Genomic DNA, 16016 nt, shown 5'->3' with positions numbered 1-16016 from the left:
AAATATTATACGACTAAACTCTAAACCATATGTGGCTGGAAATGTAAGAAAGTTGCCCGAATACAGGCGGTCTCTTGTCATTTTTCTCCAAGGAATGAGAATTGAGAATAATGGTATAAAAGTAACAGGCTTAACTGATAGAATGGACGGCTGGGATTATTGCACATCCACGCTCGAGATTACACCTCGGGCTATATTTAAGTGTGAGTTATGATCGCCTTACTCCTGTTCAATCTCGTTGGCGTCTATGAGAAAATAGTATTGCTGCGACGCTGCTGGACTACTAACGTTGTGTTAAGCGGGAATCAGAAATGAAAGTTGTAAATGTTACTCAACAGTCGCTGTTCGTTCCATTCTTCTCAAGAGTTATTGTTACTTTAACACTGCATATAACGTTTAATGTTCTTCAGTACGGTTCAAATACGTATGGTATTTATTAAAGCGCTATTGCTATTGTACATAAGTTATCCTCCTTATTTAATTCCTTAAACACAATGGTGTACAATCAAGTATATTTCATTTAATTTCTTTTTGATTTCTATTGTTTAAAATTTAAGGTACTTGCCGGTGAAAAAAGATCGTCACGATAGTGGTGTTACAATTTTTAAATCAAAATAAAAAGTATATTTGACCGAAATTCGTGATCTCTATCTGCTCTACAACGAAGCTGTCATATCATAAAAACAACATAGACAGAATAAATTCTCTCCACGCTGATACAAACTAAGCAAAGAAAGCAGGCAAACAATTTTGAAGGTACATGTTAGAAAAATATGCGGATGCCATTTCATTTCGCCTGCACCTCGTTAATGCAATAATGCGCCGCCTGTAGCGATGCTCTTTTATTATGCTAACAGGCGTTGTAATATTTTGAGAGCGTCACCGCCGGTGACACGTTGCATATTTAAACAAAGGCATCACGTCGGGACAACGCTATATTGTTTTACCATTAAGCGGTTCTTTTAATACCTGCTTGGATCTAATAGCCATTTCGTTATATTGGATCAATCTATGCGAGCATTCAATGGGGTTCATGTCGAAATTAAATGTCCTGCTAAAAATTGTATTTGATGCGCTATCCTTGCTGTGAAATTTATTCTACTGGAATAAATTGTTATAAATACATATAGATTTTTTGTAATATGGATTTAAAATTTAAAGTACAACGCAAATAACAAATTAAATAGAATTATGTATGTAGTAATAATAACCTTTATCAGAATTACGCAATTTTCAAACCGCAATTACGCAAAATGTTTAAACAATATTATAGTAATATTTAAAATAACACAATTAAATATTTGTTTTTAACCGTTAACATAAAAGTTTTCCTGCAGTTATTAAATACTGATGAAGAATAAATATGTGTATGTAATGACATTGTTATGGTTTAAACGACAGTGTAATTTTTAACTCAGTTTTCATTTTGATCACTGAATTTATAATTAAATTAAGTGAATTTGTATTTGAAAGTACCTAGTTACCTACAGTTTCTAATTAAATTCTATAAAAAAAATTATTGAATACCTACTAATTAAATTTCTATGATTATTTCATTTTTATTTAAATAACGTAATTCCTTATACCATTAAATAATTCATGTTGAAGAAATAATTCGTTTGATTTGATGAAACGACATCATTGAGAAAAAATCGTTCCAAGATCTCTCGGAGAGCGGTTGTTTTTGACAGTCGGGACACATCGCGACCTGAACGATTTACATATTACGTGACACTTTTCCAAAGCCCGTCATTGACTCCTGGGCGATAGACTGAGACATTGAAGAAGATATTGTTTCTCAAATGTTGCATCGGAAAACCCTTCGCGTGAATTGTTTTTTCCATCAACCCTACTGAAAATTCTATCAACGCTCGTGAATTCCAACGACATTTACCCGTATATAAACTCTATTTTATTATCTTGACATAAACAAATCAGACGTTTCATAATAATGGCATTCGCTGTGCAAATTTAATTACGACATATTCGAGCACAAGCATATTGATTAATATTATGAGACATACACTAAATGCCTGTTGTATTAAATTATTTAACACAAAACAAGGCGAATACTTTGATATTACGAAATTTACATCTAAGAAGTTACATGTATACCGTGTCTCGAGGAATGATAAACATCGCTGTAAGATATCACTTGCTTTGATGATTTAATTATAAGCAACATTCTGAGCTCAATTTTAAGCTATTCGTATATGATATGTATTTCAATTATCGACTATCCTTTCTCTATACGGATTAGTACATTTGTGGGTTAAAAAAAAGCGCGATATGCAAATAGGAACATTAAAAGAAACATGAAAAATTATAATTGAAGACTTTAATTTTGAGAAAGAGCTTTTTCTTTTCGTCTGGAGATATTTATACATAAGTGATACAAAAAGATAATCTACAATTATAAAACGGAGGCACTGTATTTTATATAAGTTAAATTTTGTAAGTTTCTTAAAGTACATACATATTTATTTATTTATTTCTTTACATAATATTCTAATACACTTAGCTAATACATAATTGTTTTTAATTTTTAATTTCAAGCGCAATATAAAACTTTGATCTTACTTATTATACACTTCATATAATTACGTAAGTGCTTTAATAATCTAAACTAGAAAGAGACCAGGAAAATCCTCATTAGAGCTTTTAGTTTGTATCAACAAGTTCTCGTTATTCCTAGAGTAACTTCAAACAAATTTATAACTCATCGTTCCCTAGCAACGCCAATGGGTTTCCTAGCAACACGAAAACACTAGAAACAGTTTTGAGGAGCGACTCTCTTTTCTCTTTTATTTATTAATTTGTAATTCTGTATTTGTAGCACATATGGTATTTATTTCAAAAGCTCTCATTCTAAATATGAAATTTATAAATGCACGTTGCTCGCTAAGGCTTACTCCGGATTTAATCATTTTGGATAATCTATACTAATATTATAAATGCGAAAGTAACTCTGTCTGTCTGTCTGTTACTCAATCACGCCTTAACTACTGAACCAATTTGCATGAAATTTGGTATAGAGATATTTTGATACCTGAGAAAGGACATAGGATAGGTTTTATCCCGGAAATCCTACGGGAACGGGTTTTTCTTTGAAAACGCGGGCGAAGCCGCGGGCGGTAACCTAGTATCTTAATATATATAAATCTCGTGTCACAATGTTTGTCCTCAATGGACTCCTAAACCACTAAACCGATTATAATAAAATTCGCACACCATGTGCAGTTCGATCCAACTTGAGAGATGGGATAGTTTAAACATGGAGGTACCACGGGCGAAGCCGGGGCGGACCACTAGTCCACTAGTATATAAATATATTACTCTGTTATTCTGCGACACATTTTTAGATATTCATTATTCACCCCATTATACATCCTTTTATTTTCAACGTGTGAGTATAAAATAAAAATATTAAACTTCCTATGTGATATTGTAAAAGACGTATCTTCTTTAACTCGGTAGCGACTTTAATTAAATCCAATTCAAAACGGAACCCGATTCAAATTGGTTAAGAAAAACCTACCAAAGCTAAAGCGAGTGTATTACGAAACTCTCGAATGCATTTCAACTGCATTTGCTTAAAAGTTGTAAATATTAAGGGAAAACTCTAGCCAATTAAGCAAGCGGCCGTATTGCTTCGAAGTTTCGAGAGTCTTGCTTGTGCTGTTTGTTCCCTGAATAGAATAGAGCGTATTGCCTTTTGATTTAAATGAGCAAACCTCTTTTGGAATACTCTAAAACTGAAAGGAAGGTACTAAACCTTTAGTCAACGTTGAAATAATAAATCATTTTTATACTACTGTTTATTTATTTATTTCATTGTTAAAAATAACCCAAGTCAACAAACGCACTTCTTAATCTTAAACATTTTAAATTGACTGAAGTATTGTAAGACTATATGTTTTATATATAACTAGATTTCCGCCCGCGGCTTCGCCCGCGTTTTCAAAGGAAAACCCGCATAGTTCCCGTTCCCGTGGGATTTTCGGGATAAAACCTATCCTATGTGTTAATCCAAGTTACCCTCTATATGTGTGCTAAATTTCATTGTAATCGGTTCAGTAGTTTTTACGTGAAAGAGTAACAAACATCCATACATCCATACATCCATACATCCATACATCCATACATCCTTACAAACTTTCGCCTTTATAATAGTATTAAGAAAGATTAAGATATTAAGATAAGATAAATGGAATCAATGAACCTCCTACTCTATTCATTACATCTTATAAGCGTATACAATGTTGAAAATGTAGGCTTAAAAACAAAGCGCGAGCGTCGAGTTTTAACGCGACACAGTACCTGCCCGTGAACAGATGACTACACCATTTGTTGTCGGAGGGATGTTCTGGGCATAACAGCCCTGTTTAATTGAGCTATTTGTGTTAGTCCGCCGTGACACAGCCGCAACCTAACTTTATATCCTGCTATTGTTTACGCCCGTGTTTATCTAACTTATCGATGATTTTATCCCAACTAGTTGTGGAAATACAGTGAAAAACATTTTCACTTTTGCCAAAATATTTTGTTGGTATATTTATCTGTAGGTACGGCTCTATTCTTTATTTTCTAAAACTATGGATGGGTATTTAGAAAATAAAGAACTAATAATTTTTATTCTTATATTTGGGTTTAATACACACAGTACATTATTAAATTGTAAATGAAAACCATTTTTCTTGGAACAAGGATTTTAGAAATAATGTATATTTAGTAATCATTATTACATAACATAAACACATTACTTACTTGACGCAAAAAATTAAAACCATAATTAAAATTTGCATCGAAAATCTAGACAGCAATTTATTAAGGAAGACTATAATTTACCCGGATTACCCAGGCAGGCAGATAGAAAGTAAATTTCTGAGCGAAAAAGTAAAATTTGTTTTGTGTTGTTCCCGAGAGCTCCCTCGGGCGCCACATAATTCGAGAGCTTAACAAACGACCGGGATCTCGCATGGGTTTCCGAGGAAATCATCACGTTTCCATATTAATGTGACCTAACCTACACACTTTTCATGATATCCCATTATTTTTTGACACCTTAAAATTGTTTGAGAAAAACACCTACTGTACCGAATTATCGCCAAATTTTGCTTTACAAGCTTTCCGCTCTGCTTTTTTTCAAAGACAAAACTTGCATAGTTTCTGTCCCCGTGGGATTTCCGCGATAAAACCTATGTGTAACACCAAGTTACTCACTTTATGTGGGCTAAATTTCATTGTAATCGGTTCAGTAGTATTTTCGTGAAAGAGTAACAAACATACGTACATATACATCCATCCTCACAAACTTTCAAATTTTTAATACACATAGTAGGTACATAATTACAGTAGGATAGCTGTAGGATTAATAGGATGGGATTATAGTCATTTAAATTTGAGGAATAATAAGTTTCTACAAGTACATTATAATCAAAGACATCAAAACAATAGATAGACCATACTGGACTTTATAAAAATATTTACAAGGATCCGTTAACCCATCCAGGGAATAAATAATAAAGGTTGATTTCATACTGATTTAAAATAATAATTAATCACTGTATATTATATTAAGTACAATATCTCTCTAAGAGATGGCGTTAGTAGTAAGGGACTAGTTTAGGCATTGCATTGTAATCTAGTACATATTATACTCCTTATTGTTGTTAAAAGGTTCCATAGATGGCGTGAGTTGTACAGTAACTTGCAATAATATTGTCATTAATAATTATTACTTTCTGAATTTGAATTTGTTCATTAACTTTCGTTTTAGCTATCTACTGTTTCAAGTTCAAGTTTCAGTTACTGATGATAAAATATGATGATCATATTATTAATATATCTAATATCATGATCATGTTCATAGTTATTACGAATTATAACAATACATATTTTAATTGATTTGTATTTAGGAACAACAATGTTACAGCGTACCTATTTAAAAGCATAAGAAGGTTTATTACACTCCAAGAACTTTAATCATTTGAAAATATTAACTTGGGATCCTTCGAGGCCATACGAAGACGTCTTTGGACCGATGCTGCAATATACTGTCAGAAAGTTCTCCTTCATTTAGTCCGAACTTAGTAAGATAGTTTTCCGCCTGATTTCGGATTGTTGCAAATTTAACGCAGTCAAAGCGAGCTGCTCCGATCGCAAAGGCACTAAATTAGATACCAGTTTAGAAACTCTTCGCTGACTTAGAATTATTTACCAATAAAAATATCTTTCAGGGTTTAATAGTACCTACGTGTAAATAAATTTAGAGTAACGTCTGCATGTTTTAATTTTATCTTCCCAATATTATGGCAACTCGAACTTTATTATGAGTATGATCTCCTACTACGCATTCGGAATATCGAAATTATTAAATTAACTGTCTTAACCAAAACTACGATTTTAAATTAAGTCAATACCTACATAAAATGGTAAATGGGATTTTTGTTATTGGTACAGTTAAATCAAAGCAAACGAACAGAAATCAAATACATTACTTAGTATAGGTACATTGAGTTAAGTAAAATACAAATTAAAGTCATTGGACTAAAATTTTCAACTGAGAACTATTGCCGCCATATCGAATATATTACCTACAATTAAAGCACAAAGATCGCCGGGTCTATTTAGGACAGGTGTCTCTACGTCAAGCGGAATAAATAGCTGCGGTGCGGTGTCTGCCGGAAGATGTTATCAATTTGTCGCACTGAATGAGATTGTCGCCGCTTTCTGTATTGTGTACTTAGCTTTTATAGTCCATTTTACAAGGAACATCTTCGGTTCAATCATACACGCTCTATCTTACTATGTACATGTATTAACAGAGGCTCTTCGGCGAAGGACATCTGGCTTTCATAAGAGTATGGACTCTTTTGTATGTTATCTAATTCCTTCATCCTTGTGACAAATTCAATTAAAAAAAAATACTTATTCTACTAGACATATTTTATTATTTTTCGCTATAGAAACATCTTTTGGTCTTTAGGAAGATCTGATTTAAATTCACCTACTAGATACTAAAAGTAGTTTTAACTTTAGTCCGAATTTTCTCTTGTCAGAGTTATGAGTTAAAAAAAATATTTATTATTTATAATACACATATGAAAAAAATATAATTATTATTATGCAAACAAAAAAAAATAACCTATTCCAGTTACTATTCCACTGTTATTTTCAACTATGACAAAATACTATTGACTGAAGAGGATAACGGATGCACAATACCGCCTAAATTCAGGGAATGTATTATTTGCTGGCAACACCACGGTTATTTAAAAGCATCGTCTTTATAAACAAACCGGTTTCATACATAGTACTTCAACAAGGAAATTTTTATTGTGCGGTATACCGCCACTATATAAACTTGTCTTATTCTGAAGCTCTAAAGTAATATTTAAAATGATTTTCAAGAGTAGTATTGTATTATTTTGTGTATTATTCGCCGTTGGCGTTCTTGGAGGAAAGAAAGGTATATTTATTATTAAACAGAAATACATTTTAGTCGTTAACTTTACAAACATTTATATTGTTGAGTTAAAATTTATTCAAATAATATCAAAAGCTGTCCTTAATGAAATTGATACAATAAGTTTACAATGTGATTAATAATATAGGATACAACATAGTAGCGTATCACGAAATTAAAAAAATAAGCATTGAGTAAAATAAATTTAAAGTTTAAAATATTTGAAAATCAAAATTGTTACAGCTCTACATTAAATAGGTTACAGTTACAGTAAATTAAAATTAAATATTGAACTAATATCTAACTCTAACTCTATTTCGTACTTTTGCTAGCATCTTCAACAAAGGAAGCCCAGGGAAATGACCAAGGTAATTACGGTGAATTAAAGAATTATGAAGGATCTAGTCGTAAAGTCAGACAATATCCTTACTATTACGGCAAGTATTAAACTTTACCAATACAATCATCATCACGGGATGGCTACTAAAACGGTGGTATAATTGGAACAAACACACATTTTTCCTAACAAATTCTTTGTATTTACATGTATTTAATCTGTTACATTGTGTCTTTGCTTTGTTTTCGTGCGCAGGGTTCAATGATATTCTTATGAAACTTCTTATAAACTACATTTTTATTTACATTGGAGAAAGGCCATCTTTCACGTTATCATAGAAAATCATTGGGCAAAAGCAGTAATCATTTCACCGTCATTTCGATTTCCTGTTCTTCCCCTTAAAAATTTCAATATATACTTATCCAGTAATATAATTTAATTTTGAAAATAATATTGTATTATATATAATAATATTGTATCAATATTGTATAATAAATATTGTATTAATATTGTATGTTTTTAAGATGAATTTTCATTTTTTAAATTATGTCATTTCTTAGATCTTCCCTAAGTTATTTAGAACTATAAAAATGTAATCACTGAATATAAGTTTCTTAAAATCATTTCATTTACTTACAGATGAATATGCAAGTCAAAACAGTTACGATCAGACACAGCAAATCTATAACAATCAACCACAAAACATGTAAGTAAAATTATAAATACCTATATTAAAGATTAAAATTATTGTGTTCCCTAAATTATACTACCTAAATAACTTTTATACAAAAATTTTACAAAGTGTTCTTCAATACTCTATGATTTATACTCTATACCTAATTTATATCTAGGTGTATACAATGAACTATATGAACTATGTATATAGTAAAATATTTTATATGTAAATACTTGATTTCATTGCGATTTAAATTGAGTCGCTCTTTACTAATCTTTGATTACAAACGTTCCATAAGATGTGCAATATTTTCTTTTTCTTTTGTGGAGGCCTTGCCTTGTCTATTAATGTTGTTCATGGCAAATGGGGTATATATACAAATAGCAGGTATGATTTATTCACAAACTTTAGAAAATGCCATCAATTTAACAAAAGAATGTGGAGATCCTATAGCTTCCTGGTTCAAAATTCGTAGTTTGTAAATTTCAAAATATTAATGATTTATTTATTGATTTCATTTAAAAATAGTAAAAAAATAATGTATTTAAAATTTAAATTGCAATAAGTACAATATTTTCGTCGCCAGACATAAAACGAGCAGTTGCGCATGAGGATAACTTGGCTATTTACTTCTCTAAAAAGTGACGTCAATATGAATACATCCTCAATATGTTATATTTGTAAACTGGTTTATGCATGGTTTAAATTTCTTCATACGTTTTTATTTTAAGTTGGTTTATCGAAAATGAATAAATGTATTTTTTAAGTTAATATTTACCATATTTATTTTCAGAAATGATTACGGTCAGTCCGGACAGAATGATTACTATGGCCAGAACACAGTAAGTCCTTGACTTTTATATTTTGGAAAGACATACCTAATACATACGTGAGCAAAATAATTACATCTGTTTGATAACAATATCATATGGTTAACAAGTATTATGGGCCATGTTGATAATACATTTTTAAATAACGAAATTATTGTTAGTATACAACTATAAAGTAAAATTTCTGAATTGGACTCGTCTAACTTTATTGTCAGAGCTTTTTAATTTATCGTATACCGCCCCGCCCTACCGGTCCGCCCCGGCTTCGCCCGTGGTACATATTTCGCAATAAAGCCTATGTCCTTTCTCGGGTATCAAAATATCTCCATACCAAATTTCATGCAAATTGGTTCAGTAGTTTAGGCGTGATTGAGTAACAGACAGACAGACAGAGTTACTTTCGCATTTATAATATTAGTATGGATGAATGAGTATGTTGACGTGAAATGAACCTAAGTAATATATTTGTTCTGTCACTTTTAGCACAGATTACCAGGAAATAAACCTGCGATAACTCTTGGAAATGGACGAAAAAACACAAACGTTGTCGCTATATCAGAAAGCGATCCTTCATACATAGTGGGATATACTAGTGAAGGTGAAGATTACGATCTCTATAATGATAAACGAGGACAACATTACCCAGGCTCAAAAGGTAACAGTTTTATTGCGGTAAACCAAAGACCTGGTAAGCCAGAAACTGTTATACTGTCGTCTAAATCAAAAAACGGACATCAAAGTACTATAATTGTCAATCAAGAAGGAGCCGATCAAAATCCAGGTCCGTACAACAACTTACCAAATAATAACAAACACTATAATGGCCAACAAAACTACAATCAAAATGCATATAATACTCGTCAAAGCCAAGGATTTAGAGGTTTTTGATAATATTTATTTAAGTATTAGGTTCATTAGGGAATTAAACCCCTAAAATATGTCAATGATTACTTTTGAATTGTCAAGTACTAAAACTGAGGTACACAATACTATACTTTTAATTAAGACAAATTATAATTTGGAAAACTCCCTGAAAGTTTTCGTATTCATGTGTAGAAAACTGTAGTGTCATATAGTATTTTTAGGTATTTAGAAACGTTTTTATATCACTAAGTGTTTGTTATATAGGTTTCCTATATTTATTAGGTACATTCAAAACAACCTAGATAGAAAATAGAAAATATTTGCATTTATAAATCTTTCTAACAGGATATAATATATTACATACCTGCTATAATAATTTTCAAGTTACTTTTATAATCGATCTTTTCCAATAAAATTTCTTCACTTACTTTTGTAAAACACACATAGCAGTACAAAGATCAGTTAAATTATGCATGAGTGCATCATGAAAATAACTATGTATATATTTAAATTTATACATTAAATAATTAAAAAAAAATATTTCTTTTTATTGATTTTTTCTCATGAAGCTGTTGTCAACAGTACACCCCGAGACTTGAAGCTATAATAAGTTACCACTTATCGTATAGGTAAATATTTATCCACTCTGTGCTTATATACCAAATTGATAATTTAGATTTTTTCAACCTCAATAGGTATATCAATAGCTAACCTGAAGGTAAATATAGGTAGAGATAAACTACGATAACATGGCGCATATTTTTTTTCTAAATAGGTATATCAATAGCTAACACTACAGTTTGATTTGACTAGTTACATTTTAATTCGAGTCAAAATCAAATGAGAGATTGTTTCCCTTTTTTTCTGTCAATTAAGGCTGCAGTCTAGCAAAATTGCGTTTTCAACAAGTTATTTGACAATTTTTTCCCGGCTAATGAAATGATAAACTGAATTTTTTTTTCTTGTTTATCAATTAGTGTTATATACGCAATGCGCGTGAATTTTTTCACATTTATAAAGTTACTTTATGTTACCTTAATCAGGCCTTCAAGATAAGTCTCTTTCCCCCAAAATCATTTCGAGCTAAGTTTGTGCACTCACTACGTTGCAACCGATTACAATTTACACAATCTGATCAGCGCATTATTATCCTTATATAGTCGTTATTAAAAACTGCTGAATACAATTGCCGAAAAACTTATGATTTTCTTAATTAGAGCGTTATAAATTCATTAAATTTCCCATTTTTTGCCTTACAAAATCGATTGATAAATACTGCTAAAAGTTATTTTTTCCATTAATTTATTCGAGTTGGTTGAAGACCAATGACTATTAATCCTTTAAAAATATTTTTTTTTGAATTTTGATAATTCTTTAAATATTAAAAAAATATTTAAAATAATAAGGAAAAATCCTAGCGAATTTCTTTAGTCGCGCTCCTTGGGCCGGAGCGTTCTGACGTGTGCTCTACGCTCGATTTTCCTTCATACCGAAGTGAAAGTTGCTCTACTTCATTAAATTTAATATTTTTGTTAATTGATTATTTTTATCTTAGTTTTGTGCAAATATTCGTATTTTTAAACATTTGATTTCGATATGGAAAATAAACGAAAAAAATACGTGTGTAACTACTAGAAAAAAAATTATCTTCGAACATAAAGTTAATGAAACCAAATAGATTGCAAAGGTGATTGGCAACAATTTCTTTATTTTACGGGGTGTCAGTAAAGGGATGTATATTTCTTTAAAACTAAAGTAAGCTCATAAATTTTCTTATAATATAATTTTTTTGAAGTTCCAAAAATGTTTATTTTTCGTTTGAGAAATACGAAATATAATATAAACTTGTATTGAGAACTTGAACTTCCCAAGTTCATCCGGGGAAATCCCCATACGGGGAAAATGATTTGTTTACTCCAAAATTGATCCGAGGTGTTTTAATTTTTTCTTCTAGTCATTTTCAACGTAGCGGCATGTTGTTTGATTATTAATTTTGTAACTTAAATACAGGATGTTGGTTTTATATTCCGATCTTACAGACGCGCTGACAAATTTAGTCAACCATTTCTAGTTTAGTCTACCAACTCTAAGTACCAATATTAAAACGAATGGATTATCATCACATCATCAAAATTCAGTGGGGTTGAGAACTAAACAAACAGAAGTAACAGAGACGCGAAGAATAAAAAAAGAGGACGAAAACGATAATTCGTTGATGCTTTCCCTTTTCGACGTATTGTTAGGGTACATCACCAATCTGCAAAAAACAAAACTGATGATTCCCAATTGCTGATTAAAAATGAAAAACAAATAATCGACAACAGTGGTGAAAATTTGCTGATCACAATGAAACATCCTTCAGTGGTAGCAGATTTACTCATTTAAAATGTATCGGTGAACAGCGTAAAGGAGAGGAGGACAGGAAAACATTATGAATGTGGATGGTGGATTGTATACAGGGTGTAATCGATAAGTATGTGCAGGCGATTATGACGTTATTATTGCAGGTATCAAAAAACTTAAAACTGATATCGAAATTACTTTACCTAATGAGCAAAATGACAATAATAACTTTTTAAAAGTATAACGAGAAATATCTAAAAAATTTACTTTATGCACTCCCATATCAAAAAGGGAAAATGGGACTAGTAGAAGTTAATTTTTAGAAGTTGACTAGTAGAAGTTTCTAATTCCGGCAAAAGACATGAATGCGGAAGATGCGGTTAAAAAAAATTTAATATTTGAAGTACAATGCAAAAAATAACACTTTTGTCATAGATAAGAATCATTACTATTTTTTCCAAATTCAGGGACAACTAAACGTTGCAGAAGCAGAAGTCTGCTTATTTGCTGTTTGGACTGGAGTGAATCATTCGTTAAAAATAGAATATATAAAATAGAATATATAAAAAAGTATGTAACGTTTAGGCAAAATAAAATGATGGACCATTATTGGATTTTACATAAATTGCCTACTGTCAGAATTGATTGATTCGAGACTTCAGCATTCGATGCCCATCAAGGACCCATCCTATATCATTCAAGCGATTGAAAAAAAAGAGATAAATCCAGTGCAACCGATAAAGCATCAGAATGCTAGCAAAAGATTTATTAGGTTTATCAATATAAATCTATATATTATACATAATATAATAAATCTGTAGAAGACGCGAAGACTGACATCCGCGCGGACGGAGTCGCGGGCGGAAACTAGTCAGAAATAAATATCTTTTGTTTTCATTTGCGTATTTTTCTATTTTATAATTTTTTAACACAAACATTACATTTTTTTTATTAAATACAAAATTTGTTTATCCGTTTTATTAGTTAAACTGAACAACTTTCACTAAGAAACTTAGGTCGAAAAAAATGTATAGAGTTATGCATTTTGTATGGAAAGCTTATTCTTTTTATATTTCGTCCAAATTTCTTTGTAAAAGTTGATCAGTTATATAAACATGAAGTTGAAGATATCAATAGAAAGTATTCGCAAATTTTGTGTACTGATAAAAAAAAATCACCCGGTGTAATTTTCACGAAAATTGTTTCAAATTGCCATTTTTGGTACTTATTACGAATATTAAATTATACGAATGATTTAATTTTTAAAAATTAAGTGGAGCAACTTTCCCTTAGTACATTTGTATTATTTACATATAGGATGACAGGATGCATTTGTTTGCACTACTAGACCAAGCCCTTAATTATTTTTTATAATCAGATCACTGTACCTTTTTATAAAATTAGTGTAGATTTAGAGACTTAGTTATGTTCCAAAAACTAGAATGCGATATAACTAGTAGAATGAAAGAAAGGTAACAAAACAAAATTCTACGTTTGAACATTTTAAGAATGGTAAAATATAGGTAGATATTGAAATACACATCATATTAATATCTTACAGTTTATTATTAATGAGACATCAGTTTGTTTAACATTAACAAGTTATTAAAAAGTCGATAGGCATCTTCCATCAGCAGTTCTTTTGAAACCAGTGGAACACCCGCCTCCAAAGTTTTCACGACCGTCTTTTTTTTCTGTTGTGCTAGCAGATGCAACAGTTGAAGAAGGTTCCATAACATCTGATTTCACAGTACTGGGTTTTGTTTCTTCTGTATCTGTACTGGGAAAAACAATTGCCGTTTCACTCGTATCCACTTTTTCAATTGTATTCTCCTTTTTTTGTGGTGTGGCTAATGTTGTGCTGGTAGTTATTTCATTGCGTGGGCTCGCATTGGTTGGATGTATTACTCTCCTTATGTCATCTCCTATTTTGTGCGATGTTTCATGTAATGATTCTGCAAAATCTCTCAAGAGCCCCGCATTCGCTAATGCACAACATAGAATAAGACAGAGTCCAAATAATAAATTGAATCTCTTCATTTTAAGCACAAATATTCCACGCAAATAACTCAGCCGTATTACTGGCAACTGTGATCAATTTACTCAACTAAATAAAGATATGTATGTGACCTTTTGGCCTCGGACCAACGAAAGCGATAATATGGCGTTTCCAAGAACAATTTGATGTGGTAGGTAATTGAACCTAACTTACTCAAATTTTTATTGGATCTGAAATCAATATATTATACATATGAATTAAAATTGTTAAAAAATAAAATTTATTGAAATAATCTAAAAACCAACCTTCATAACTTTTGTCTACAGTTTCTATAACGATCACGTCTGTAGCCATCAGGACAATCTAAGTCCGGCACTCTTATGATTTGGCTTGCATCCACGCTTTCCGTCGTTGTTGAAGTAGCCATTCGTATTTTATCATGAAAATTAAATACAATTCCCGATTCTACTGATGTCACAACGCCCAACAATAAAACTGCTAATACTATTGCAAATTTTACGTCCATTTTAATGAATCGTAGATAGCAAACTGCGTCATACAAACAATGGGAAATGGGCAATCCGCTCACTATCAAAAAGGACTTCTACATACGCCGTGTCTGTCTTTCACCTTTCCAGCTTCACATGAAACAATGTTTGGAGGCACATCAATCATACTTGTATCAGATTTATCATCTGTGCCACTATTTCTTTTATTTTTCTCAATAACACTTTGTGCGTTTGGTTTCAAATGTGAAGACAGTCCAAGAATGTCTTTGAGAGGATTAGCGAAAATACTAATAAAATCTTGGGAGGAAAATGGTAACGAATTCACACCTAACAAAAATTGAACAATAATACTGAACACTACTATATGCAAGAACGATCGCGTCATATTATATGAATAGACTCAGAGAACACAATTCGCTTATCAGTCACAACTTCCAACCGGTCAACAAGAATCGTTATCTATTCATATGATTAATATTTAACCTCGTTATATATTCTAGCACGTATCATTCTTAGAAATGATTAAAATGTTGTATTCAAAAAGTTTTATATTACGCTGATTGTGTTTTGTAATCTCATACACCTTTTTAACCACATTATCACTCATAATATTAAATAGAAACACAACATGTTAACATCTATCTACCAACCTTATCTATTCTCCTAAATAAGGAAATAAACACATTTGCGTACGTATTTATTAACCATTACATTGTGTTTCATGGCTATTCGAATATTCTTTATTCATCATTGTAATATCTCATCAGAAAAGCTCGCAATACAAGCTCACCTCAGTGATTCCAACCGCTGAGGGAAAAAGATTAGAGATTTACGGCTAGGTAAGTTTTAAATAATTATTAAGGTTTTTGTTGTTTCTATATTCAAATATTTGTTATAAAATACAGAGTCGCACAACTTATTAATTCATTGATTCGCGTGATATTTTATTGTTTATCCATTCTGATAATAGTAAAATCCCAAGCATCCTTT

General features: G+C 31.2%; 2 protein-coding genes across 4 annotated transcripts; one reads left to right on the top strand and one right to left on the bottom strand.

Annotated features, from left to right (window-relative positions):
* The first annotated feature begins 7301 nt into the window (after window positions 1-7301).
* On the top strand, window positions 7302-10703 carry LOC149902379 (uncharacterized). 3 transcript variants are annotated; one of them, XM_090109857.1, is made up of 5 exons: window positions 7302-7471; window positions 7801-7905; window positions 8445-8511; window positions 9275-9323; window positions 9795-10701. In XM_090109857.1, the coding sequence occupies exons 1-5, from the start codon at window positions 7402-7404 to the stop codon at window positions 10197-10199; spliced, it is 696 nt and encodes a 231-aa protein (XP_089965983.1). In that variant the 5' UTR covers window positions 7302-7401; the 3' UTR covers window positions 10200-10701. The 3 variants fall into 3 exon arrangements, with proteins under 3 accessions (XP_089965983.1, XP_089965984.1, XP_089965985.1); XM_090109858.1 differs by having other exon boundaries at window positions 7303-7471; window positions 7801-7836; XM_090109859.1 differs by lacking the exons at window positions 7302-7471; window positions 7801-7905; window positions 8445-8511 and adding an exon at window positions 8734-8868 and having other exon boundaries at window positions 9795-10703.
* Window positions 10704-14063: 3360 nt separating this feature from the next.
* LOC149902378 (growth-blocking peptide, long form-like) lies at window positions 14064-14747 on the bottom strand. The gene has a single exon (XM_090109860.1). It carries the CDS (start codon window positions 14556-14558, stop codon window positions 14124-14126), a length of 435 nt encoding a protein of 144 aa, XP_089965986.1. The 5' UTR covers window positions 14559-14747; the 3' UTR covers window positions 14064-14123.
* Window positions 14748-16016: the final 1269 nt, after the last annotated feature.

The sequence above is a fragment of the Colias eurytheme genome, chromosome 15 (genome assembly GCF_061535395.1).
Source record: "Colias eurytheme isolate Ceu_HAF_F1 chromosome 15, ilColEury1 Martin Lab GWU primary, whole genome shotgun sequence".
Classification (NCBI taxonomy): domain Eukaryota; kingdom Metazoa; phylum Arthropoda; class Insecta; order Lepidoptera; family Pieridae; genus Colias; species Colias eurytheme.
This window is presented reverse-complemented; position numbering and strand designations above follow the sequence as displayed.

What these genes read in the sequence shown, in the direction of transcription:
- LOC149902379 (XM_090109857.1), top strand. Translation starts at nt 7,402, where the DNA reads ATGATTTTCAAGAGTAGTATTGTATTATTTTGTGTATTATTCGCCGTT. An exon ending in ACAATATCCTTACTATTACG is followed by an intron (nt 7,906 to 8,444) that starts GCAAGTATTAAA and finishes ATTTACTTACAG; the next exon opens with ATGAATATGCAAGTCAAAAC. An exon ending in ATTACTATGGCCAGAACACA is followed by an intron (nt 9,324 to 9,794) that starts GTAAGTCCTTGA and finishes TGTCACTTTTAG; the next exon opens with CACAGATTACCAGGAAATAA.
- LOC149902378 (XM_090109860.1), bottom strand. Translation starts at nt 14,558, where the DNA reads ATGAAGAGATTCAATTTATTATTTGGACTCTGTCTTATTCTATGTTGT.